The sequence below is a fragment of the Somniosus microcephalus genome, chromosome 6, assembly GCF_052327205.1.
Source record: "Somniosus microcephalus isolate GS21.2 chromosome 6, FLI_Smic_1.0, whole genome shotgun sequence".
Lineage (NCBI taxonomy): Eukaryota > Metazoa > Chordata > Chondrichthyes > Squaliformes > Somniosidae > Somniosus > Somniosus microcephalus.
The window spans coordinates 75,629,912-75,656,309 of record NC_140992.1 but is presented as its reverse complement, the minus strand read 5'-3'; the positions used below and the strand labels follow the sequence as shown (position 1 = coordinate 75,656,309).

The window sequence follows — 26,398 nt, the reverse complement described above, 5'->3', positions numbered from 1 at the left end:
GACATCATTGGTGTGCGCAGCGCCCCGCTCATGCCCCGGCCACGATCTTCGGGAGCGCCCCCTGATTTACCGCCTGACGCTATGTGCGGCCGGCGAGGCGCAATTTAAAGGCGAGGTGCGGGGCGGCCATTATTGTTGCTGGCCGCCTGCCAGCACCTGCCTGCGCTCCCGTCCCCGGCCTCCTGAACCCCACCCCCCCACCCCGCGGAGTGCCGGCTACGCTCCAAGAGCCCGGCACTTCTCTTGAGTGCCGGGCCCTTTAAGAAGGGGAGGAAGGCCTGCAATACCGCAGCGCGACGTGCCGCAGCGATAACACCGCAATATTGACTCACAGCGTCCCAAGAGGGATGCGGGGTGCAACAAGTAGCGTCCTGCTTCCCTCTTGGGGCGCAACTACTCAATTTCCGGTGCGGGGGCGCTAATTTTTCCGGGGCGCTACTTTTAGGGCCCTGGCGAAGTTAGCGCCTCAATTGGGACGCTACTCAATTTTTAGCCCCATAAGCTGAAATTGGGAATGCTGCAATCGGGTGCATTGATCTCCATGCTTGACTCCCAGATCTGCATTCCCGTCGACCAAGACTCCAACATTGAGAGCAGGGTCTCATAAAATTTACCGTAATATAGTTTTTACTAAATGGCCAAATGAACAGCTCAAATATTTGCAGTATTTTTTTCTTTTTACCTGGACAGAGCAATATATATTCACGTTAACCAAAAATCTTTGTTCCTGCTTATTTTTTAAAAGGTGTCTTGGTAGTAAAATACTCTCTCTCTTTAAGGAATACCACAACATATTAAAAAGTGTCTGCTAGTAAATTTAGAGGTTAAACAGCTCTCTTGTGCTTTATCCAGTATATAAGTGCCTATACAGATAAATAAGGATAGATTGTTCATGCTATACTGAGGAACTGTCAACTAAAATCTGAGCAACCTTGTGTTTAATGTGAACCTATGCGTCCTTACAGCGGTTATGTTTTCTTACCTGTGACTGAGGGTTGTAGGTAACATTGTTGATGATATGTGATATGTTTTCATAAATTACATTGACATTTGTAGACTGAATGTTCTCTGCTCCCCAGACTTGGAGATAGCCCAGTTTCACCTCATTTGCTGTACTCTTCTCACTGTTGTGCAATATGCTAGATTGCATAGTGTTCTGTAATTTGCCAAATAGATCAGAGATATTCAGATGTTACATCACAAATTATATTTTGACACGGGTTGATGCAAGACAGCTAGTTTTAAGTAACTGAAGTTAGACAAGTTGGTAAAGGATTAGTCATCCGAGACTAACACAATGTAACATCGAGATGAATCCAGAAAATTAATTTTAATGCTGAATTGGACAGTACAATTGCAATCCAATAAAAAGCTAAGCAGGACCCAAGTATAAAATTAACATGTTGGGAACTGATTCCTATACATTAATGACAATATAATTGGAATAAGTTGTATGACTTCATTCCCAGCACAAAGCCTTGTAACTGGTGAGCACAGGTCAGAAAATCAGAGCTACAATGTTGCAACTCCATCTCCACTACTGTGTTTGTCACTAGCAAAACTCTGTACAGAAGCAAAACCTTGCAAAATTACCTTGAATTTTTATACTATCAATATTGAGATATAAATAATTAAGAATAAGGAACTTCTGCATTCTAAAAAAACATTTAAAATGGAATTGAACAAGTATTTGAAATGAACAAATATACAAGGATATAATTAAAGAATATAAAAGAGCATGGAAATGGGATGACAGCAGATAATTCCAGTTGAGGAACTAACAGCAGCACAGTTATGATAACCAAATGGCTCCCTTCTGTGCTGTAATTTCTATGCATGTATGTACATCTTAGAGGAGATTATGCCCTTCCTACCACTGAATTTGAGACAAACTTTATAAAAAGCACACCAGCAGTATCTATTGACAGTGGGTCAATTTTAACCTACCCAACCCATCGGGAAACTGACGAGATTGTGTGCAACGCTCCATGGCCTCCCTCCTCCCTATCTCTGTAACCTCCTTGTTAGATCCGTGATTCTGAGAGTATGATGTTTTTCAATAACCACACGGATGCTGTAACTTAACAATCAACAGGTATTTACTGGAGTAGGGTAGTCTCAAGACTGGGGTACAGAGGCATGCTCAAGGCTTATATACAGGTGTGGTCACTGCCGGTACTACAGTATACAGGAGCTGTAAAAGTAGTTCTCTCTTAAAGGTACATACACTACAATTCCTCCCCTTTTAGATCAGTAGTACCCATAATATTCAAACAACAATTAACACTTTAACATGTACATTAAACAACAATAGTTCATTTATAGATTCAGTCTTTGTGGCGGCTTCCTGATCCTTTTGGGATAGCGCCTTTCCTGAGGTTCTTGTTCTTGGTGCGGAGGCGATTCTGACCCCTTTTCATCGGTTAGTTCATCGGGTTCCACTGCTACTGGTTCAGAGGTAGATGCTACCGGTATGTCAGGTTCATCCCCAGGTACGCAAGACATGGGGTTGACTCGTTCCTGTGACGCTAAGATCTGATCAACGTGGCATCTCACAATGTTCTCCCCAGCATCCATTGTGTACATTAATGGCCCCTGCCGTGTGCATATCATTCCGGGTTGCCATTTCTCTGTTCGGTAGTCACGGGCCAAGACTGGTTGTCCTACATTGAAGCTCCTTGTCGGCTACTCATTGATGTGCTGGAATTGTTTATCATTAACATTTCTTCGCACATTTGGTCTAAGCAAGTCCAGACGAGATCGCAACCTTCGGTTAAAGAACATCATGGCCGGGGTCTGGTTGGTAACTGCATGTGTCGCGTTTCGGTAGGCTAATAAGAAATTGTCCACCTTATGCTGTAGTGGAATTTCATCGTCGCACATGGCCTTTATCGCCTTCTTAAAGGCTTGTATGAACCTCTCAGCCAATCCATTTGTGGCTGGATGATACGGGACGGATGTGTAATGCCTTACCCCATTCCTTCTCATAAATTTTCGAAACTCTTCGGAACCAAACTGTGGTCCATTATCAGAGCAAATCTGCTCTGGCAAGCCGTTTCTGGCAAATATGGTCCGTAGGACTGCAATCGTTTTCTCTGTAGTGGTTGAGGACATGTTTATCACCTCAGGCCACTTCGAATGAGCATCCACTGCTATTAAGAACATTGAGTCCATGAATGGACCAGCAAAATCAATATGCACCCGTTGCCATGGAGAGGAGGGCCACTCCCATGGGTGTAGAGGGGCATGTGGTGGCGCATTTTGGACCTTCTGGCATCCTGAGCAGCTCTTGGTTAGGTCTTCGATTTGTTGAACGATACCCGGCCACCACACATAAGCCCTAGCAAGGCATTTCATTTTCACTCCCCCCAGATGACCTTCACGTAGCTCATTTAGCACTCTCTCCCTTAACTTGGGTGGAATCACCACTCTGGATCCACACATCACTGTCCCCTGGCATACTGACAGCTGTTCTCTTCTGGATGAGAATGCTGGCAACAGTGAGTCGCCATGTGTTGGCCATCCCCTCACCGTCAAATCATATACCCGAGACAGCGTCGGATCATTGCGGGTCTCCTTCTCTATATCCGCGTTCGTTACTGGCAATCGTTCAATTATTGACGAATAAAATATCTCGATAGGGTCCACTGCTGGTGCTTCCTCCACAGTAGGCAGTGGCAGGCGCGATAGCCCATCAGCGTTTCCATGCTGTTTCGTGCCTTTATATTCTATTTCATATTGATTCGCCCCTAGAAACGGGGACCATCTTTGCAACCGTTGTGCCGTCATTACTGGAACACCCTTCTTAGGATTAAAGATGGAGACAAGTGGTTGGTGGTCAGTCAGCAAGGTGAACTTCTGCCCATGCAGATAGTGGTTGAATTTTTTTACTCCCCATACTAGGCTGAGGGCCTCCCTGTCAATCTGGGCGTAGTTGCGCTCGGCTGAGGTTAGTGACCGAGACGCAAAGGCTACTGGCCTCTCCAACCCGTCTGGGAATTTGTGCGACAGCACCGCTCCAATACCATAGGGTGATGCATCACATGCCAAACGAATTGGTAGTGCTGGGTTGAAATGGGCCAACACCTCTTTTGATGTGATCAATTCTTTATACTTCTGGAAAGCTCGTCTACGTTCGTCATTCCAATTCCATGGTACCCCTGTTTGCAGTAGGGTGTTCAATGGGTGTAATACCGTGGACAAATTTGGTAAGAACTTATGGTAGTAGTTTACCAGCCCGAGGAACGACCTCAGTTGTGACACATTTTCTGGTGCTGGAGCCTTGACAACTGCCTCAATCTTTTCAGGGGACTTATGTAACCCCTCTTCTTCGATGACGTGGCCACAATACGAGAGCTGCTTCTGGAAAAACTCGCACTTGTGGCGATTAGCTCGTAGCCCATATTCCTTTAATCTGGTGAGCACCTTCTCCAAGTTGGCGAGGTGATCACTGTCATTTTCGCCCGTGAGCAGGATGTCGTCCAAATAACACTGGGTCCCTGGAATCCCTTGCAGGACTTGATCCATCGCCCTTTGCCAAATAGCCGGAGCCGATGCTACCCCGAACACCAGCCGGTTGTATTGATAAAGACCTTTATGAGTGTTAATCGTAAGGTATTGTTTCGAGGCTTCTTCTACCTCCATTTGCAAGTACGCCTGGGCTAGATAAATTTTGGTGAAGTGTTTACCTCCAGATAGCGAGGTGAAAATATCCTCAATTCGTGGAAGCGGATATTGTACTGTGTGAAGGACTGGGTTCACTGTCACCTTAAAATCCCCACAGATGCGGACCTTCTTTGGTTCCCCAGGCGTATTACTCAACGACCTCTTCATTACAGGAATGATGGGTGTAGCTCACTCGCTCCAGTCTACTTTGGACAATACTCCTGAACGTTCCAACCCTTCCAGCTCTGCTTCGACAGCTGGTCTGATCGCATAAGGCACTGGTCTGGCCTTAAGAAACTTTGGGCTTGCATTTTCCTCTATTTTAATCGTTGCTGTTGTGCCTTTTAGTGTTCCGAGTCCCTCCTGGAACACTTCTTTTGCGTCAGTTAGCATTTTTGACAGTCGTCCAGGTGTGACGTCGTCATCATTTTTGGCCTCAACCTTCAGTGCCTGTATGGAATGCCAATCTCATTGTATCTTCCGGATCCATTCACATCCTAGCAGTGGTGGTCCTCCATCTGGCAATACATATATATCCATTTTAGGTATTTCCTGGCCTTTATATATCACTTTCACCCTTATTTTTCCTTTGGGGTAGACTTTTTGCCCCGTGTACGTCTTCAAGACAATCTCTGTAGCTTTCAAGGGTATATGTGAAAATAGCCGCTTGTAGTCCCTTTGGTTTATGACTGTTAGGGCTGATCCTGTGTCCGATTCCATTTTCACTTGGACTCCGTCTATCTTGAGTGTAACCCAGATAGTCTGGTGATCCTCCATTTTGGTTACCTTATGTAGTTTCAGACAACCCAGCTCCTTGCTTCCGGAGTCTGTGTCACTTTTCTGTTCATCTGAACTACTGTCCATCACCTGGTGTACCTTTTTGTACTTCTCCTGTGGAGATTTCTTACTGTTGGTTTTCTCCCCAGACCTGCAGACTCTTGCTATGTGTCCTGCTTTTCCACACTGTCCGCACACTTGGTCCTTGAACCAACAATCCTTCTGGTCATGTGTTGTTCTGCCGCAGCGATAGCACTTCCCTGTTCCATAGGACATTTCATTGGTGCCATATTCTTGCGGTCTCCGTTGTATCTCTGCAGCGCCCCTTGCGGCTGCTTCGTGTGATACTGCCATACTGAAAGCCTTGTCCAGCTTAAGATCCTTTTCTGATAGAAGCCGTTTCTGGGTTCCTTCACTTTGCAGCCCACACACAAACTTGTCCCTTAACGTATCTGCTAGTCCCGCTCCAAACTGGCAGTGTTTCGATAGCTTGCGCAGTTCCGTTAAGTACTCAGCATTGCTTTCGTCTTTGTGTTGGTTCCTTTTATGGAACTTAAATCGTTCTGCTATCAGCAGCAGTGTGGGGTTTAAGTGGTCCTGTAGGATTTCTACTATGCTTTCGAAATTCTTGTTCACAGGCTTCTCTGGGGTTATTAGGTTTCGCAGTAACCCAAAAGTTTTTGCACCCATGGAATTTAACAAAACCAGTGCTTTCCTAGCATCTGGCACTTCATTCGCCCTGCAGTACACCTCAATACGTTCCACATATGTCGCCCAATCTTCGACTTCATTGTCGAACGTAGAGATACTGCCACTCTTCTGCATCCCTGGGTGTGATTTAACTGTCAAAAATGGCATCTCCCGCTCTTCCCCTTCTTCTCCGCTGGCACAAAATGGCATCTCCCGCGCTTTCCTTCCTTCTTCTCCGCGGCTCAATGGCATCTCCCGCGCTCTCCCTTCTTCTCCCCGCGGACACTTTTCAGCCCTTGAGCCCTGGCTGTGCTCTGCGCGTTCTTTTTTTTTTTTGTGCGCCTTTCCCGTTACCGCCGCTCGGTCCTGAACCCAGCTGTTGCTTTACCCTCTCTCTCTCCATTTTGTTTTTCCTCGACGCCGCTCCGTTTTCAACCCCCGGCTGCGCCCTGTGCGCTTCACCCTCTGTCTTACCCCGTCGACGCTGCTTGGCTTTCTCTCCACCGTCGGTCGACTCCAGCCGCCGCTGTCCGGGAAGGGTCTGCGCTGTACCTGTCGTCAGTCTATTGCTAATCGTCATGGCTGGGGAACCAAGCCCGGCTCTCCACAGCCTCCCCTGCGATGTTCACTCTCTGCCGGACGACTGGGCGGTTGCTCGTGGTCAACGCCCGTGTTTCTGGCCTCGACTTTCTTCCACCGCCCTCCCGGAGCGAATCCTCGAAGGGAAATGCAGAGTTGCAGGCAGATTCAAATCGCCACTCGTCTCCACTGTTAGATCCGTGATTCTGAGAGTATGATGTTTTTCAATAACCACACGGATGCTATAACTTAACAATCAACAGGTATTTACTGGAGTAGGGTAGTCTCAAGACTGGGGTACAGAGGCATGCTCAAAGCTTATATACAGGTGTGGTCACTGCCGGTACTACAGTACACAGGAGCTGTAAAAGTAGTTCTCTCTTAAAGGTACATACACTACACTCCTCCTGCCCTACAACCCTCCGAGATCTCTGGGCTCATCCAATTCTGGCCTCTTGTGCATCCCCGATTTTAGTTGCTCTTCCACTGGCAGCTGCCTAAGCCCTAAGCTCTGGAATTCTCTCCCTAAACTTTTCTGCCTCTCTTTCATCCTTTAAGATGCTCCTTAAAACCTACCTGCATCATCTGTCCTAATATTTCCTTACGTGGCTCGAATTCAAATTTTGTTTGACAACACTCCTGTGAAGCGCCTTTGTGCATTTTACTACATTAAAGGCACTATATAAATGTAAATTGTTGTTGTTTAGTTTTACCCACCCGATGTTACTCTCCACTGAAGTCAATGGATAGTAATATTGCACAGGGTGTAAAACTGGCGTTCCACCCAATCCCATGGTTTCTGCCTGCCGAGTTAGGTTAAAAGTACCCCCAGTGTATCAGTACATTTTAACCTACTGATTCTACTATTTACATTCAGAAACAGCTAAGTGATCTATGGTCAACCATTGCCCTGGAAGAAAATGGGAAAATATCCATATTCTTGACAATTTCGTTTTCTAATTTCTCTGTTTGGAGACTGCGATACATCTTCCTCCCACTGGGAAGAGGACACTTTGGGCCAATGGCTATTGTATAACTACCCTCGATTAATCCAGTTCTAACAAAGGGTCATCGACCTGAAATGTTAACTCTGTTTCTCTCTCTACAGATGCTGCCTGACCTGCTGAGTATTTCCAGCATTTTCTGTTTTTATTTCAGATTTCCAGCATCCGCAGTGTTTTGCTTTTGTACCCTCAATTAATGCTGCTCTATAGTTGGCTAGCAGCATAAATTCCAACTGTTCACAATTTATGTGGAGAAGTCTGTGCTCTGAGGTCAGTGTGTGCTTGGGCACGTTTGTGGACAAAAGTCAACACCGCAGCTGATTCTTGGGAAACAGAGCAATTCAGTTGCTGGAGGAAAGAAGCAGTTATAGAAAATTAAGCACCCATAGTTCAGAACATGATTGCAAGGTGCATTCATTTAGGGCAAGCTTTTTGCATTGTGGGTAGACAGTATCTTGATGAAGGGAAAGAGGTGGACAGCCTCACACCACCGGCTGAAGGGGAAGAAATGTCTCTAGCAATAAGGCCCAGAGCAAGGGGGCAGGTGGCTTTACAACATGGCTGGGAATGAGGGGAGAAACACATGAGAGGGAGGAAAACAATGTGCAGAGAAGCAAGATGGGAAAAAGAGCAAGAGACTAGCAAAGAGGAAGAAAGACACTAGGAAAGTGTACACATGAATAGAGGAGAGCACAGCATAAACTGAGGGAAGGGTGAGACAATTGTAGCATGAATGGGGAGGGAGGGGTCAGGAATGTCAATTTGACTCAGTAGATGAAGACAGCAGAGTATCTCCGTGTCACTGAAAAATTTAAAATTTGTAATAGCCCACAATTTCTCCACAAGAAATGAAAGAAAATCTCTGAAATTTTTGTCACAATCTTTTGCTTTCCAAGTGACAAAATGTTGGATAGACTTGCAGCTTAAGTTATGACAAGGTCATGCCCCACTGCACTTGAAATGTAACTACATATCACAGACCTATATTCAAATCTGATTTTGTGTGATCACCTTTTTAAGGTTGTGTCAGTGTTTCTTTAAGGTTTTGGTCAGTTTTTACTAGTTATCTCGCTTGGCATGTATGTAGCAGCTGGCATTTGAAACATAGTAAACTGGCAGTTGAAGCAGGATGAGCTGGCGCCTGAGGTACAGTAAGTTTGCAATTGAAGGAGGGTCGGTGGACAATGTTCTTTTCCTTTGTTGCTATGAACTGAAATATTTTACTTCTGCATGAAAATGTTAAGAGAGACTGATGAAATGTACTCACTTGAAGCAGGTGAATTCCAATGACAGATGACCCTAGGACTCAACCTCAAAAGCTTAGATTTCACCTTAAAAGATCTGAGTTACTGAGCTGGCAGGCATTCTGATATTTACAGAGAGGATTAATCAATGTTAAGATGGTGCTTATAAAGCAAATCCAGGGGGATTTTGTGTCTCGTATCTTCACAAACTGAAAGAACAGGGTTATGCCATCCTGAAATCCTGAGCAGGATTATTTTTCAGTAGGCATCCATTATTAATTTAGCTGACATTAATGATATATATCAGTAAGTACAATAATGACTGTTCATGATCACCTGTGGTGATGTGACATCACCATACAGATTACCATATGAAAAATAATTACCCACAGTAATTCTGGGGGCAAAGAAAGTCACATGTGAGAGATAATTTTATGAAATTGTGCTTCTAGAACAATTTTAAATAAAATTAATCAATAGAAAATCATGACAGGCACATGCTCAAGCTTCCAATGGGCGGAGCTTTCTGCCAGGTGGGCCATTTTATTAAAAAAAATACTTCTGTGGTAAAAACACCACTTCTATTTCTGCCCATTGAAATAACATTGGGAATTCTGAAAAGCAAAGGGTACCACATACCTTAGTAGCATTGAATTCAGCTAGGAAGTATTCACTTCTTTCAACTGTATCTGCAAGGTAGAAGTAAAATGAAATATTGATAAAAGTAATATCAATGGAACTTCAGACATTTGTGAGGATTATATATGGCAAGTGGCACTGATAACAGTGCATCACTGATTTTCTTTATGAGTATAAAAGATTCCCATAAGTTATAAAGATCTTTGGCATGGCTGAAACAACATCAATAATACATCACTGGTATGCTGTGGATTATATCTAAACAATGACAGTGAGCTACTGCCGTTCTCTCACAAGCATGAAGGACTCATTACTCACAAGCATGGCAGCCATGAGTGAGTTATGATGGCTTTCCACAAGTGAAGGAGTAGCTGGAAATACTGAGGCATCCTACGAAAGTAAAATCATTCCTGAAATTCTAGTCCAACCGTTTAAAGGAATTGTAGAATGGGGTGCATCGCTGCCAAATCTGATTAAATGTTGACCGTTTACAGATCTGCATGAGATCATTTATATTTTCACTTTGACTCACAAATTATATTGTGGCAATGAAAAAATTATTATCTCCCGCAGAATACATTCTTTTCATTCTATTGCCCACATATGATTATGACAGCTGATTCTCTTATGCATCAGGCATTCTGTTTTAAACAGATCCAAGAACTTGAGGCACATAGCATGTTTAACTTTTTTTATGCAGTGTCCTATTATGCTGATACAGTGAAATAACAAGAATTATTACAGCAAAGCTATGTGGCTTAGTTCTGAAGTGCACTGCACAGTATGGAAATCAGAGAAAGCCCCAGATTTGTTATCAACCAAGGTGGTAGTAGGTGCTTCAGTTGGCATCAGCATCTCTGGCTTAGAGAAGGAAAGGAAAATCAGTCACCACTCCTTCTCTTGTTCCTACTGTTAAGTGGGTATTAACGTCAGTTGAGTGTGGCATTAGGCCTGTCTGCGATGGCTGCCAACACTTGCTGTCTAGTCACACAGATGAAGATTAACCATTGGATAAGATGTTTGTGCCTACAGAACACAACCCCAAAAGGAGTCAGTGCCTTAAGGATAGGAGAGAAGAAAAATAAATTACAGTAAAATGTGTTCAAAGTTGCCACCAAAGGGACTAAACAGCACTACCTCCCATACAGATTTTGTTCTGATTAACAATAATGGCTTCCACGGTAGATTTTACAACCAGATAAAACAAAGAATTGCAATAAAAGAATCACAAGCTGACATACCGATGCTCTGACCATCATCCCAGTAAAGACGACCTTTAGCAGCTTGTTTATCATCCAAGGCAACGGTAAGCCCCAGGAAGTTTTTTCGGCTGTAAAATGACTTTATTTTGTTAAATCTGATTTTTTTTGAGGTTTTCATATACATATTCTTCAAGATCAACAACAAGCAAACAAATCAATTTCTTACAAAATGTGTTGATACATTTACTACAGACTTGAAAATGTTGGCTTAAGCATCTAAATACCAACAAGAACTCCACCCAAACTTATATTCTACTGTTATGTTCCTACGCACATTCCCTTCCATCCAGCTCTTGCCCCATCTTTACATTTCAGGGCCTGAATTCACTCATTCTCAAACAAACGGCATCTGCCAGTATTCCTTCAACGAACTTGATTCCTGCTTCCGCCCACCTGCACCTGTCAAGCAGTTTTTATGTTTAAATATATAAGAGACAGTTTTCTGACTCTGTGTTCATCATAGGGGAACCTCGCTCATTGCGATCGCATGTTGGAAACCCCTGCCGAGAATGTAAAGTTGGAAAATTATCTCTTTGAAAGATTTTTTTCTATTGCATATCTAGTTAATTAAACTATCCTGTAATATACACATTTACCTGTAATGTGTAGTGTTCGCTGGCTCTTGCCAGGGAATAATATAACCTCCTCTGATATGAAGATTGATGTGATCAAGTGGTGTCGGCATATCAATCCACTTACGTGTTTCAGGTTCTCTTTTGGCCTGTAGAAAACATGCATTGCTAATAAAGAGTGCTATTTGTCTGTTCGAGTTGCCTATTACAATTATCCTGAATACCATTATTATCAGATCTTGTTGCTGATTTATTAAACAACTCAAATTACAAGGATGCAAACTAGATCTTTTAATTTCTCAGTTATTCACAAATATCTTTCCGGTTGAGTGACCGGCATAAAAGAAGTGTTGTATCGGTAAAATAAAAAATAATTTTAATTTGACGAAACCAAATTAAATAATTAGCTACCAAATGTCAATCAAGAAATGTCTGCTAACAGATAGCGAGACAAAAGATGTGGGGGGTGAAACTGGTCAATGCCTGCAGTGCAAACTGAGCTGACAGGGAATCAGCAGCCCGTTTCACACCATGCATGATTTTCTTTTCCATTGGCCCGGAGAAAAGTAGGCTGCCCATTTTGTGCTACTGCCATTGACTAATTTCAACCTGTTGATTTAATTAAAGCTGTGAATGATAGTATAATTGATGAGTGATGAAGTCATAAAAGCTTTGCAGTGATCTGTGTAGTTGATAAAATCACATCTGGGGTGCATGGGTTAGTACACTTTGCTTTCATCCCTGGGATTGGGCCCAGCACAGGATATCAGAATGAAATAAAATGAGTTTGAGCAGACTCAACCATGGCAAGAGTCCAAAGCATAAAACTACCCACAACATAAAGGTGGTAGATGCAATTTAAGGCAGGGAAGCGGAGGTAATACATTTAGAGAGAAAAAGCCAGGAATGGGAGTATACATTCAAAGTAAAGATGCTGAAGGGTGTGGAGGGACAGAGAGACCTAGGGATTCATATGTGTAATTCCCTGAAAGTGCAAGTGCAGGTAGAAAAAGCAATAAAAAGGCCAACAGCATACAATAAAATAAAAGATATAGGCTGGAATTTTCTGGGGTCCGTGCAAGCGCGATCGGGGGCAGGTCAGGTGGGAAATTTGAAATAAGTTGGAATGGGTCGGGAAACCGCCGGCATCCCGCCCTCACTCGCCTTTCCCTCGAGCACGTTTGCCGGTGCGGCAGCGACCCAACCGGCAGAGGCGGGCGACTTAATTCAAATCATTACCAACTTGTCAGACCCTTAAGCGACTTTTTCAGCCTACCTTTCAAATTTCCCTGGCTGCCCATGGGATTCACAGAGCTCGGGAACCACGTCTGTCAGCCTGAGGCTGGAGTTGAGAGGTATTACTCCAGCTGATTAGATGACAACATGAACTGTACTATAAAAGCTCTCACTTCACAGCTGATCACTTTCCTCAGGCAGAAGCTGTTGCTGACTGCATTCCCAGCACACATTTAGCTTTCTACAGGCTGCAAGTGTTTCCAGCAAAGTCCCATCCAGTCTCACCTCATTGGTACAACCTATCACTCCATTGACGGATTGCTTCTCTCATCTCTACTTGACCTGCCATCTATTCCATCAGCATGGGTGCCATTTATACTGTCTCATTTTGGTCCTCAGAATCAGACCACGATGAGCCCCAACACCAGCAGCACCAACAGCCACCTGATACTGCACAGGACAGAGGGCATCAGCGCAGGGCTGCACAGCACCAGAGGCAATACCCCCAACACAGGGTATACAGGCAGAGGATAAGCTTCCTCAACATGACTGAGCAGCAGTGCCAAAGGAGCCTCAGGCTATCGCGCCAGGTCTTCGCAGACATTTGCAGATTGCTTGAGCAAGACCTGCAGCCCAGAGGAGCAGGTGGCCACGCCTTATCAGTGGCTGACAAAAACACTCAACTTCCTCGCCTCAGGCTCCTTCCAGGGATCTGCAGCAGTCATTTGCGGCTTCTTGCAGTTGGCCACCCACAGATGCATCACACAGGTCACTGATGCCCTCTTTGACATGTCAACCAATTATGTCAACTTTGCCACTGATGAAGCCAGTGTTACTGAGCGGGCGCTCTGCTTCGCCACTGTGACTGGCTTCCCACAGATGCAGGGCGTCACCATTTTCACGCTCGCTCCCCATACTCCTTAACTCCCTTGTAGTTCAAATGTCTGTCAATATCCGCCTTGAATATGTTCAATGACTCCACCTCCACAGCTCACTGGGGTAGAGAATCTAAAAATTCACGACCCTCTGAGAGAAGAAATTCCTCCTCATCTCCATCTTAAATGGGCGACCCCTTATTCTGAAACTATGTGCCCTAGTTCTAGATACCCCGACTAGGGGAAACATCCTCTCAGCATCCACCCTGTCAATCCCCCTCAGAATCTTGTATGTTTCAATAAGATCACCTCTCGTTCTTCTAAACTCCAATGAGTATAGGCCCAACCTGCTCAACCTTTCGTCATACGTCAACCCCTTCATCCCAGGAATCAACCAAGTGAACCTTCTCTGAACTGCCTTCAATGCAAGTATATCCTTCCTTAAATATGGAGAACAAAACTGCATGCAGTACTCCAGGTGCGGTCTTACCAGCGCCCTGTAAAGTTGCATCAAAACTTCCCTACTGTTATACTCCATACCCCTTGCAATAAAGGCCAACATTCCATTAGCCTTCCTAATTACTTGCTGTACCTGCATGCTAACTTTTTGTGTTTCATGTACTAGGACCCCCAGATCCCTTTGTACAAGTAGATTGTGAATCTACTTGCATGTCATCTTTCTCTTCCGGGTGCTTCTAAAAGGCGCTACCCCTGTGGCTTCAGCAGAGGTAGAGGCAGCCTGCTCACTTCCCTGCTGCCACTACGTAGACACTTTTGGCAGATGTCCTCTGGGTTTTGGAGCCTCTGGTGGCCCCGCCACAGTCTGCTCCTCCTGCGACTGTGTAGGGGCAGGCTTAGCCATCGCTGTCCGAGGATGCATCTGGGGCTCTGACTGAGGTGGGGTGGCAGTGGGGGAGAAGTGTAAGCGCTTTGAGAGGAGCCCCCACTTCCATGTCCCCTCTCACCATCATCCCTCTCATGGACCACCCACACTTCCCTGCTAGCAAGGAGCTGGAAAGCACCTTGCTGCACATCAGTAGGGCCATTGTCTATGCTGGCATCCCTCCTAACAGGAGGTCTATGAGCCTCTTCCATCTATGCTCCATAGATAGCCATCTATTCTCCATGGAGACCATGTGCTCCTGTGAGTAACACATTAGCGGCTCCATGTAGGTGGCCATCCTCTCCATGGAAGTGCCTACAGTCGCCATTGCCTGCAATGCGGTGGTGCTCATGTTGGAGATGGACTCCTCCATTCTCTGAACATTTGCAGACAATGTGGTCACAAAACCTGTCAGAGCCCCCTGCATGTCTTCCTGCACCTCCAGGATAGCCCTGTTTCTGGATGGCCCCCGAGTCTCAGCATCTGCATGCAGCTGAGCAGAGCTGGGAGTGTCCTCCGCCCTCTGGCGAGGATTCTCCACTGCTGTTCCTGTCAACACCACCTGCTCTTGCTCACTTGTGACTTGTGACAGGCCAGGTGACAATACTACTCTATCTCATGTGGGACCCACCGAGGTGTGCGTCTCTGCGCTGGTGCTGGGTGTGCTGACGTCTGGTGATGCAGTGCCTGAAGGCCCCTCTGAGGAGTCATCTTCCTCCTGGACAGTGTGGGGGGGGGGGGTGCGGTGGCTGGTCTTGATAGACCTGTGGGAGAGTAAAGAAATGAGTTAGATATGCCATATGAAGAATGGGTGCAGATACCATTGTGCACATGATGACCATTCAATGGCTGATGACATCAGTGCTCATATGAGTGACTGATGTATGCCATGTAGCTGTTTGATATGTAATTCAGTCACCAGGTTACTGAGATGTCCCCCTCTCGCCATCTCCCACCTCCAGCTGCTCAGCCACTCCTGATACTTTCAAAGCCACCTTCTCTGCTCTTTTGAGGGTGGCAAATGATGGAGGGCCACTTCCAGTTCTCTCCCTCTCCCTCTTATTGTGCGCTCTCTTTTCCTGCAAGAAGTGAAAGAAGAGAAGGTTGAGTGAGTGTGATGGATGGGTTACATCTTTAGAGGGAGACTATGATGGATTGGGGTGGCAATGCCAAGTGGCTTCCTTGTGTGGTGTTACTTGGTATGATTGCATTAGGATGAGGCTGAGTGTGAGGGGTGGCTAGTGAGATGGGGATGTGATAATGTAGAAAGAGAGAGAGAAGGATGGGTGGGTGTGCAAGGTATGTTGGTGTGAGTAAGGATGTGCAGGAGTAGGGTTGGGAAGGCAGAGTGATGGGGATATGATGAGAGGCACAGCAGGATGAAGTTGAGTGTGGCTTTGTACTCACCTTTCCTGATCTAATGAGATCATTGAAATGTTTCCAGCACTGCATCCAAGTCCTCCTGAACACATCCCTGCTGTTCACCTCCTCTGCAATTTTTGTCTCCTGGGGAGGTCTTTTCCGCCCATTGGAAAGGAAGAGGACCTTCCTGCATTCTCATCGGAGAACTTGGGTATAGCCCTCTGCCTCTGTGCAGTCATGTCTCCAAGTGTTTGCAGCAATCAAAGCCCCCAGTGCAGTGACTGCACACTCCTAGATGAACCTTCAAATGCAATGTGGTCATGGCTGCTTTAAATATCCCGGCTGAAAACGCACCATGGATGATGTCATCAGACCAGCATCATTTAATAGGTCCAGGTAAAACGCAGGGCGGACTTTATAGGCCCCATTAACGCAAAATCGATTTCTGCACTGGGATGGAAGCAACGATGGGGTCGCTACCCGCCACGCCGGCCGCTTGCACCCGACCCGCCCAGGTACAGGAAATTCCAGCCATAATGATAAATTTTTACAAGGCAATGGCTAAGCCATACTTAGAGTATTGTGTGCTGTTTTAGGCACCCGATTATAGAAAGGACATTAAAGGTGTTGAGAGCAATGTAGTTCACCAAGATGATGCCAAGGTTAGGAAGCTGTAGTTATGAGGAGAGACTTGATATACTGGCATATTTCCATTGGGGGCAGAAAAGACAAGGAGATTTAAAAGAGGTTTAAAAAAAATTATTAAGTGTTTTTCTTGTGTAAGCAAATTCAGTAGCCATTTTGCTCACAACAAGTCCCCATGAACAGCAGTAATCTGCTAATCTATTTGTTGGTGCTATTAGTTGAGGGAAAAATGGTAACCACGTCAATAGAAGACTTCCATGCTTTTCTTTGAACAGTAACATGGGACTTTTAGAGGATAATTTTCTGAGTACATACTGGACAGAATCAATTAAATCAATGGACAGGGAACTGCCAGTGGTTGAGGTTCCCTACTGTCGGCACATACTCAATAATTTACTGCTCCAGTGTCCACCTGAGTCACCAGAACAGACATGGGCCTCAGGTTAACACTTCATCTGACATTAAAACATACCATCAGCACTCCAATACAGTGTCTGTCTAAATGATGTGCTTTAATTCTGGAGTGGGCACTTCAGCCCTTAACCTCATGATTCAGTGGAAAGAATGCTACAAACTAAGGCGAGTTGAAAGAATTGCTGGTGTATCATCAGAGTCTGGCCTATTCCTTCAAAGTAAATGGGAAGGAAAATGTAAATTTCCTTTTGTCTCTCTCTATTTGTACAAGTGAAATAAATGTCCTTTATTAAAATAAATAATGTACCTCTTTCTGTGAGGCCTACTGGGATTTACTGTAAAGGCCCATTTGTGCAACTAACATTAATGATAACGAGTCTAGCATTCATGGAGTCTGCCAAAGCTTCAATTAATTAGAAAGAAACAGCTATTCCTAGTCAGACTGATTGTTCAGCATTGCCTCTACCAACACAATTCCTACATTAATGTCAGGATCAGATAGAAGTGAGAAAAGAATATTTAATTCTTTCAGACTTGACTGTAGTAGCTTCCTCTGCATCTCTCACCATTTTATCATTCACCCATGACATCCCATGTAAAAAACTAACTCAAGATCCAAAATATCATAACTCAAATTCCACAGGCAAACTGAAGAATTCTGACACTTTAATATATCAACCAACTTTAATATTATGCAACACACCCAGCATTATTTAAAAAATGGTTTGTCACAGAATAATCAATTCCTTTTCTTCTGAACATTGATGTTCCTTTCTGCCCATGCACAAATGAAGATAATAAAGTTAACTTATTTCAGAATTGAAAACAATCAGATTGATGATCACTTTGTGAAAGCAGGCAAGGCCAGTTCAAGGAGGGATGCATGATAACATCATTACCTGACAATTAGAAAATGGACATTTATGGTATCCTAGGCTCAGCAAGAAGAAACGATCTGTTATGATATCAACTTATAGATAGACTGGCATAAGACCAGCATGTTTCTGTTGTTCACCATTCCAGGATAGATATTAACTATTCTTAACCTGGCAGGACTTGTTGTTAAAATGCTCCTGTCCACTTGAACAGAAGTTTAAGTAAAATTAATATTTGGCAAAGCACATCAATAAAATGTGGCAGAGTTTTAGTTAATAGGAGTTCTATAAAAAAAATTGACAACGCCAAAAGAAATCACTGGTCATAGGCTTCTTTTAAATTATTAGGGTCTCACAACACTATTATCTCCCGATGGATTGATTCCATCCCCAGCCTGATTATCATGGAACTTCAGTACTGTGACAGTAATGTTGCTGCTTTGTCCTAGGGTTTTAAATGACTACATTTTTGCACAATTTGTATGTTGCACAATAAAGTACTTTGAGGTTTTATGGTCTAAACTTTTGAAAAGTTCTCCTAATATATTATTTTACCTCTTAAGTTTGAGCATAACTTAAAATAACTTACTGTAAACCAGTTATACCAGTGAGAGTCAGGGAGATACGCGTTTACAGTGGTTACCCCCTGAAACAAAGAGTAAGTTTGTGAAATATTACTAATATTTATAATCAGTGATTGTCAATAGGTAAGTGTGCAATAAAATAAATATGGATCCTGCAATAAAATAAATATGGATCCCTACCTTATCAAGTGCAGGAGTAATCATCATTGCTCCACCCCAAAGGAACTGTCGATCAATATCCCATGTTGTCTTATCTTCAAAAAACCTTTATAACAAACAAGGCAATATCATGAATGGTTGTAGAATTAAGTAATTTTTAATCAGTGAACACTGGATCATTTTAATGTACATACTCATGAAGTAATGGTCTTATTACTGTTCTGCCATCATTGTGAGCTTCATACATCAATGTGTAGAGAAATGGCAACAGTTTGTAACGTATTAAAAGAATATTCCTTGTGATATTTTGGAAGGTCTCATTCCAGGCCACAGGATCTTGTCTCTGAAAAATAAAAATATGATCATTAAACCAGCAGGTGTATAACTTAACCAATTCCCTGTTCACTTAAACATTTCCTGGAAGAAAGTTGAAACATTCTGCTGCCATAAGTCTTGTTTTCTTTTACAATTATTTGAGGGGAAAAGAATCCTACAAAAACCCTGCATAGTTTCTTTGCATGACCTTTGATTTTACAGATACAAGATACGATGCATGTATAAAAAATACAATCAGATGATCCAGTTATAATGGAAACAGGCCGCTAAATACGTGGGGGTGAATTTCCATGGGGGTTCTCTTGCTTGTTTGCCATAACTTCAATGGGAGAGTCGTGAAAAACTTGGAAAAATGGCATAATTGGTCCCCGAACAAACAGTGTGAATACCTGTTTACAGCATTTTTCAATGGTTTCAGCAGCTCTTCATACAAAGTTTAGTGGATAAGCGGAAAAACCCCATGGAAATGCAGTCCCTTAATGTGCCTATATTGGGGGGTATTTGGCTATAACATAGAATATCTTATTTATCAGAAAGAAATTGCATTTCTGTAGCGACTTTCACATTCTCAGGACAATGCAAAATGCTTCACAGCTAATGAGGTATTTTTGAAGTGTAGTCATTGTTGTTGTGCAGGTAAACATGGCAGCCAATTTGTGAACAGCAAAGTCCCACAGCCAGCAGTTATATAAACACAGATAATCTGTTTTAGGTGGCTTTGGTTAAGGGATAAATGCTTGCCAGGACAACATAGGGAAACTCCCCTGCTCTTCTTTGAATATTGGTATCTGAACTTTTACATTCACCTGAGAGGGAAGACAGGGTCTCGGTTTAACATCTCATCCTAAAGATGGCACCTCTCAGGGTACAGCAGTCCTTCAGTGCAGCACCGGTTTCTTTTAGTAATTCTATTTGGCTAACTTTTCCCCCCTTCTCTCCTGAAGGTATTAACTCCTGCTGGGTCAACCACCAACCTCCAGCATCTCACCCAAGGGTCCACTCCCTCGGCAGGGCACTCAACACAGGGGGTATCATAGCTGAGCGTAATATTGTTCTCACCCAGTGCAATTGGGAATTGCACACATATGAACATTCCAATTGCTTCCCAAATCCTATTGGCTGAGATCAGCTAACTCAGACCAAAACAATCATGGGACCTTCTGGTAAAGAATCTTCTGGTCTGCCTTGGAAATTGTTCATGACCTCAATGTTTCGATTCTATTTCAACAAAGATGTTGCCTTGGCTTTCTCTCAGACTATTCTCTGATCAACAAACTTATCATTCTATCCCTGAACCTGTGAGCAGATGGCCAGGATATATTGGTTAAAAAACTATGTGAACCACACTAAAATTAATGCTGAGATTAAACATAGAAACATAGAAGATAGGAGCAGCAGCAGGCCATTCGGCCCCTCGAGCCTGCGCCGCCATTTAATGAGCTCATGGCTGATCATCCAAATTTAGTGCCCTGCCCCTGCTTTCTCCCCATATCCCTTGATCCCTTTAGCATTAAGAAATATATCTAACTCCTTCTTGAATATATTTAATGAATTGGCCTCAACTGCCTTGTGTGGTAGAGAATTCCACAGGTTCACCACTCTTTGGGTGAAGAAATTCCTCCTCATCTTACCCCTTATCCTTAGACTGTGACCTCTGGTTCTGGACTCCCCCACCATCGGGAACATCCTTCCTGCATCTAGTCTGTCTAATCCTGTTAGAATTTGATAAGTTTCAATCAGATCCCCTCTCATTCTTCTAAACTCTAGCGAATATAAGCCTAATCGACCCAATCTCTCTTCATACATCATTCCTGCCATCCCAGGTATCAGTCTGGTGAATCTTCGCTGCACTCCCTCCATGGCAAGAACATCCTTCCTCAGATAAGGCGACCAAAACTGCATACAATACTCAAGGTGTGGTCTCGCCAAGGCCCTGTACAACTGCAGCAAGACATCCTTGCTCCTATACTCGAATCCTCTTGCTATGAAGGCCAACATACCATTTGCCTTCTTAACCGCCTGCTGCACCTGAATGCTTACCTTCAGCGACTGGTGCACAAGGACACCCAGGTCTCGTTGCACTTCCCCTTTTCCCAATCTATTGCCGTTCAGATAATAATCTGCCTTCCTGTTTTTGACACCAAAGTGGATAACCTCACATTTATCCACATTATACTGCATCTGCCATGCATCTGCCCAATCACCCAACCTGTCCAAATCATACTGGAGTTTCTCTGCATCCTCCTCACAGCACACACGCCCACCCAGCTTTGTGTCATCTGCAAACTTGGAGATATTACATCTAGTTCCCTCGTCTAGATCATTAATATATATTGTGAATAGCTGGGGTCCTAGCACCGATCCCTGCGTTACCCCAATAGTCACTGCCTGCCACTCGGAAAAAGACCCGTTTATTCCAACTCTTTGCTTCCTGTCTGCCAACCAGTTCTCTATCCAAGTCAGTACCTTACCCCCAATCCCATGTGCCTTAACTTTACACACTAATCTCTTATGCGGGACCTTATCGAAAGCCTTCTGAAAGTCCAAATACACCACATCCTCTGGTTCTCCCTTATCTATTCTACCAGTTACATCCTCAAAAAATTCCAGTAGATTAGTAAAAAAAATACATTAACTCAAACATTTACTGTGGTTTTCATCAGTAGGCACTTGTTCTGTGATTTTTTTTAGAAATGTCTAAAATCCAGTACTTTAGTATGACATGATTTAAGCCACGTGATTTATTTAGGCTCACGGCCATTTGAACTCTTGCTGGATTACCTTATTAATAAAGTCAAATTCGATACATATTACACAAAAAGCATTTCCGTTAAACGGGACGTGAAAGGAAACTATTTTAGCTCTAATGCAAGATTTGTCAACATGTAAACTTTAGGCCTATACATGTTTATCTTTGTATTCTTTCCAAGGCCTAAATAATGTAATTAATGGAACATTCATTCATCAAATAATATTACTTTACTGACATGGCAAACAGAGAGACAAGTAAACAAATCTTTGTCTTGCTTCTTGGTGGCTGTGCTCCTCAAATTATTTGTGTTTTCTGTCACTGGTTGCCAAGATTTTAGAAATCCTGGAATATAATTGGTATGAGCTAACATTCCGTTTTTTCTAAGGTCGGAAAAATGTGCTGTACTAATTGGTTTATGAAATATTACATTTGACATGAAAACAAATTTCATCTTACTAATGATGCACATGTACTATTTATTTTACATGATTGATTATTTGGGGAGAAAGATAATTAATAGGTCTTATTACCCAACTAAAGAGGTATCTCTAAATTGACTGCTTATCTAAGAATGCATCATGTAAGATGGTTGATAAGAAATGATTTAAACTCGTTGGTGGTGATTTTAAGTTGTTGCGCCTTACGTCCTGTTAACACTGCCGATGGGACCGGTGCCATTTTGAAAGGGGCTTATCGGTAGGCGCCCAAAGAGCCTGCTCATTTCAGCCCGTAGGTCACTTTTACCGTGCAATTCGGGGTTCTAGGAACCCAATTGCCATTTTAGGTTGGAACTGGTCAGAGCGTGTGCGCCACACAGACTCCGCTAAGTTCCACGGGCGATACAGTTGAAGAGGCCCAGCAAAGGTAAGTTTAGAAATTACTTTAATGAAACAGAAGTGCTCCTCTGGGCCCCACAAAATGTTCTAGTCCACTGCGGCCCCAGGACTCCCGCGGACGACACACTCCCGCGGACGACACACTCCCGCGGACGACACACTCCCGCGGACGACACACTCCCGCGGACGACACACTCCCGCGGACGACACACTCCCGCGGACGACACACTCCCGCGGACGACACACTCCCGCGGACGACACACTCCCGCGGACGACACACTCCCGCGGACGACACACTCCCGCGGACGACACACTCCCGCGGACGACACACTCCCGCGGACGACACACTCCCGCGGACGACACACTCCCCCGGACGACACACTCCCCCGGACGACACACTCCCGCGGACGACACACTCCCGCGGACGACACACTCCAGCGGACGACACACTCCAGCGGACGACACACTCCACCAGATGGCACGCTCCACCGGATGGCACACTCCACCAGATGGTACACATCCCCTCCTCCCCACAACTTCCAGAATGCTTCACATCAAGCCAGCCGAATCTTCGAGGTCCCCAACCGGCGAGCTGCATTGGAATGCTCAATCCGCATTTTCAGCTTGCCGGTTTTATATAGGTGAGGCCTAAATTGGAGTGAGTCTCCCATTTTATGGCAATTACATAAGAACATAAGAAATAGGAGCAGGAGTAGGCCAATCGGCCCCTCGAGCCTGCTCCGCCATTCAATAAGATCATGGCTGATCTGATCCTAACTGCCAATCCACTATCACAGAACCATCTCCTGCATCTAACAGAATTAGACACACGAAATAGGAGCAGGATCAGGCTACACGGCCCCTGGGCCCGCTTCGCTAACCACAGGGCCATGACCGATCCGAACTTAGACTCATGTCCAAATTCCTGCCCGCTCCCCGTAACCCTTAATTCCCTTTACTTCTAGGAAACTGTCTATTTCTGTTTTAAATTTATGTAATGATGTAGCTTCTACAGCTTTTTGGGGCAGCATATTCCTCTGAGTGAAGTAGTTCCTCCTCATCTCAGTTTTGAAAGAGCAGCCCCTTATTCTAAGACTATGCCCCCTAGTTCTAGTTTCACCCATCATCGGGAACATCTTCCCTGCATCCACCCGATCCAACCCCTTCACAATCTTATATGTTTCAATTAGATCGCCTCTCATTCTTCTGAACTCCAATGAGTAGAGTCCCAATCTACTCAACCTCTCCTCATATGTCCATCCCCTCATCCCCGGGATTAACCGAGTGAACCTTCTTTGTACTGACTCGAGAGCAAGTATGTCCTTTCTTAAGTATGGACACCAAAACTGTACGCAGTATTCCAGGTGCGGTCTCACCAATACCTTGTACAACTGAAGCAATACCTCCCTATTTTTATATTCTATCCCCCTAGCAATGAAAGCCAACATTCCATTGGCCTTCTTAATCACTTGCTGCACTTGCATACTAACCTTTTGAGTTTCGTGCACCAGGACCCCCAGATCCCTTTGTACTTCAGTACTTTCCAGTTTCTTGCCATTAAGATAATAACTTGCTCTACGATTTTTCCTGCCAAAGTGCATAACCTCACACTTTCCAGTATTGTATTCCATCTGCCAAATCTCTGCCCACTTACTTAGCCTGTCTGTGTCCCCTTGAAGGTTCCCAGCGTGAAACCAATAACTCTTTTTAGAATAAATGGATTAATGTTTCCATTAAAAGAGCAGACAGAGGAATTTCATGTGAACGCATCAGCATTGGTGCAAAAATATTAGTTTCATCCCAAATGTTTTTTACAAAGGTAAATAAAAGAGTAAGCACTTTGCAAAAATGAAGCAGCTGTTAAGTATTTTGTTCTGATCATTACAATTTTAAAAATCAACCTTTTGGAGCTATCCAGATTCACTTTAAGCAACATCAACTACTGCTTTTGTTAATAAACCTGTATTATTGTTTAATACAGTCTGATATTAAAGTGCAATATTTAAAAAAAACATATTATATTCTAGTGCTATTACCATTTTTAGTTTTTTAACCATAAAAACAAAACAAATATAGCAATATGCTTATTTTTTACAACTGTAATTTTAAAGGAATCAGATAACAACACAGCAGGCAGGCAAGAGCCATTTTCAAAAGCCATCTAATGTGTTCAGTTCTGTTGCCTGCAATATTTGAGTGAAATTCAGAAGCCAGCTCACAGAAATGATTGTAATTATTCTTCTTATTTTATCGTCAAGTTCTTCACCGTGGTTTCAACTTTCAAATTCGGAAACATTATGAAAAGAATTATTCAGACTGTGTTTAATCATTATTGGTAACCAATATGCCTAATCAGAGAAAGAAAGTTGAAGTTGTCATATGAGGAACTAAAAAAAAATGTATTTTCAGAATAAGGTCACAGCAAAAAATGATTGCTGGAAATGACTGAAGTCATGAAGTGCAAATAAGAATAAGTGCTGATGGGTCTCAGAATCTCAAGCTTAAGCACTGTTCATTTCTCAGGGCTGAATGGCAAAAGGCTGAAGGCAAGTATTTTATATCCTAAAGATAGATAAGGTTCTCAATCTAGTTGTTTCCATTTTTCAAAGTAGCCCAATGTGTCTGTTTCTATTTTCAATGCAGAATACCAGATGGTATATTAACTGCTGACTCTATGGCCGCGATTTTTTCAATGGATGTGGGTTGGGTGCGGGTCAGGTGGTTTCCGGCTTCCAGTCCCGACCCCAACTGCATCCGGCCCACAGACATGATTTTACATTGATTGACCTTGTTAACCCCGCCCTGCGGGCTTGCCGGCCAATTAAGAGGAAGCCGGTCAGATGACGTCATTTGATGATGCGTCATCTGCCGGTTTCCCCACACAATTTTTATTTGACAGATGATTTCTTAGTGTTTGTCAGTGTTTGCAGCACCTCAAAGCTGTCAATCACTGTACAAAAGTAAGCTCTTGCATCCAGGCTCTCCAATGACTCCCTCCATAGGCTGTAATAGATAGCGGCTGCAGGTGAGGTGACAGAAGCAACCTGGTGAGAGAGGTTCTCCCAATGAGATGGCACTGGACATAGATTTCAAAACTTGCTACCTAAAGAAAGGTGTAAATGCATTAAAAATGAATTTCCCAACATTTCTTACCTCTGAGACTCACCAGTGCACCATTGGATCCTTCACACCACTTCTACAGCTGTCATCCATCCAGAAACATTACAGCAGACTCACAACATGTCACACTTACCTGACGTGGTGTCTGGATGTTGGGAAACCCGAGGCAGAAGCGGCAACATTTAAAAATAGCCTGTCAACTACTATCAACTACCTGTTAATAGGCAGGTAATTGGCTTTAATCCTCTTCCCACCGCTAGGTGTCGGGTCCATGTGCAAATCGGGGCCCGACACTTGGTAAAGTAGCGTGGAGGCGAGTGGACGGTGGGATCGCAACCCGCCGTCAATCAAAAAGATTTTAACCTCTGACCCGCCCTCTGAGCGCCGGCAAAATCGTGGCCTATGTCTTCTTTTTCTACTTGCATTTACCACTGTTTTACCATAGTGACTCAAAACTGACTTACATTGGACCCCAAACCATTGTGGTTCCTAGAATAGGGATAGAATGCTCCAAGCTGCATCCACCGAAGACACAGTTCATAGGTAGTGTTCTTAAAAAAGCCACAGATGTCTGCTCCAGTCTGAAAGTTAATGAAATATATATTATTGCACATGAAACTGCTGAATTCTTGCATTATATAATGAAAAATATATTTCAGCACATTCCGTATTAAAAGCTTTTCAATCGACTTACATAGGAAATTCCAAATAGACTGAACTCCAACATTCCTATAAAATAGAAAAGGCATTTTTTTATTATACATCAATAAGAGAAAATTCTCAATAGGAATGGAGCTTAATCTCAGAAAAATCAGCAGTGCTGAAAATTGGGCGCTCTGATCCAAACCCAGACACATGCTCCCATTGAGCAATGCTCCATGCCGGGAGT

General features: G+C 43.8%; 1 protein-coding gene across 2 annotated transcripts in view; it reads right to left on the bottom strand.

Moving 5' to 3' along the window:
- The window catches only part of si (sucrase-isomaltase), a 205,593-nt gene that overhangs the window by 3,209 nt on the left and 175,986 nt on the right, over positions 1–26,398 (bottom strand). Inside the window, exons 39-47 of one of the 2 annotated variants that reach the window (XM_085990397.1) lie at positions 26,204–26,238; positions 25,974–26,090; positions 18,660–18,808; positions 18,487–18,571; positions 18,312–18,368; positions 11,457–11,581; positions 10,840–10,928; positions 9,599–9,648; positions 983–1,156 (exon numbers count right to left, since the gene is read on the bottom strand). In XM_085990397.1, the coding sequence (XP_085846523.1) occupies positions 983–1,156; positions 9,599–9,648; positions 10,840–10,928; positions 11,457–11,581; positions 18,312–18,368; positions 18,487–18,571; positions 18,660–18,808; positions 25,974–26,090; positions 26,204–26,238 (881 nt within the window). Of the gene's footprint in view, positions 1–982; positions 1,157–9,598; positions 9,649–10,839; positions 10,929–11,456; positions 11,582–18,311; positions 18,369–18,486; positions 18,572–18,659; positions 18,809–25,973; positions 26,091–26,203; positions 26,239–26,398 lie in introns of those variants that run through there. The other variant, XR_015078687.1, reaches the window with a different exon arrangement.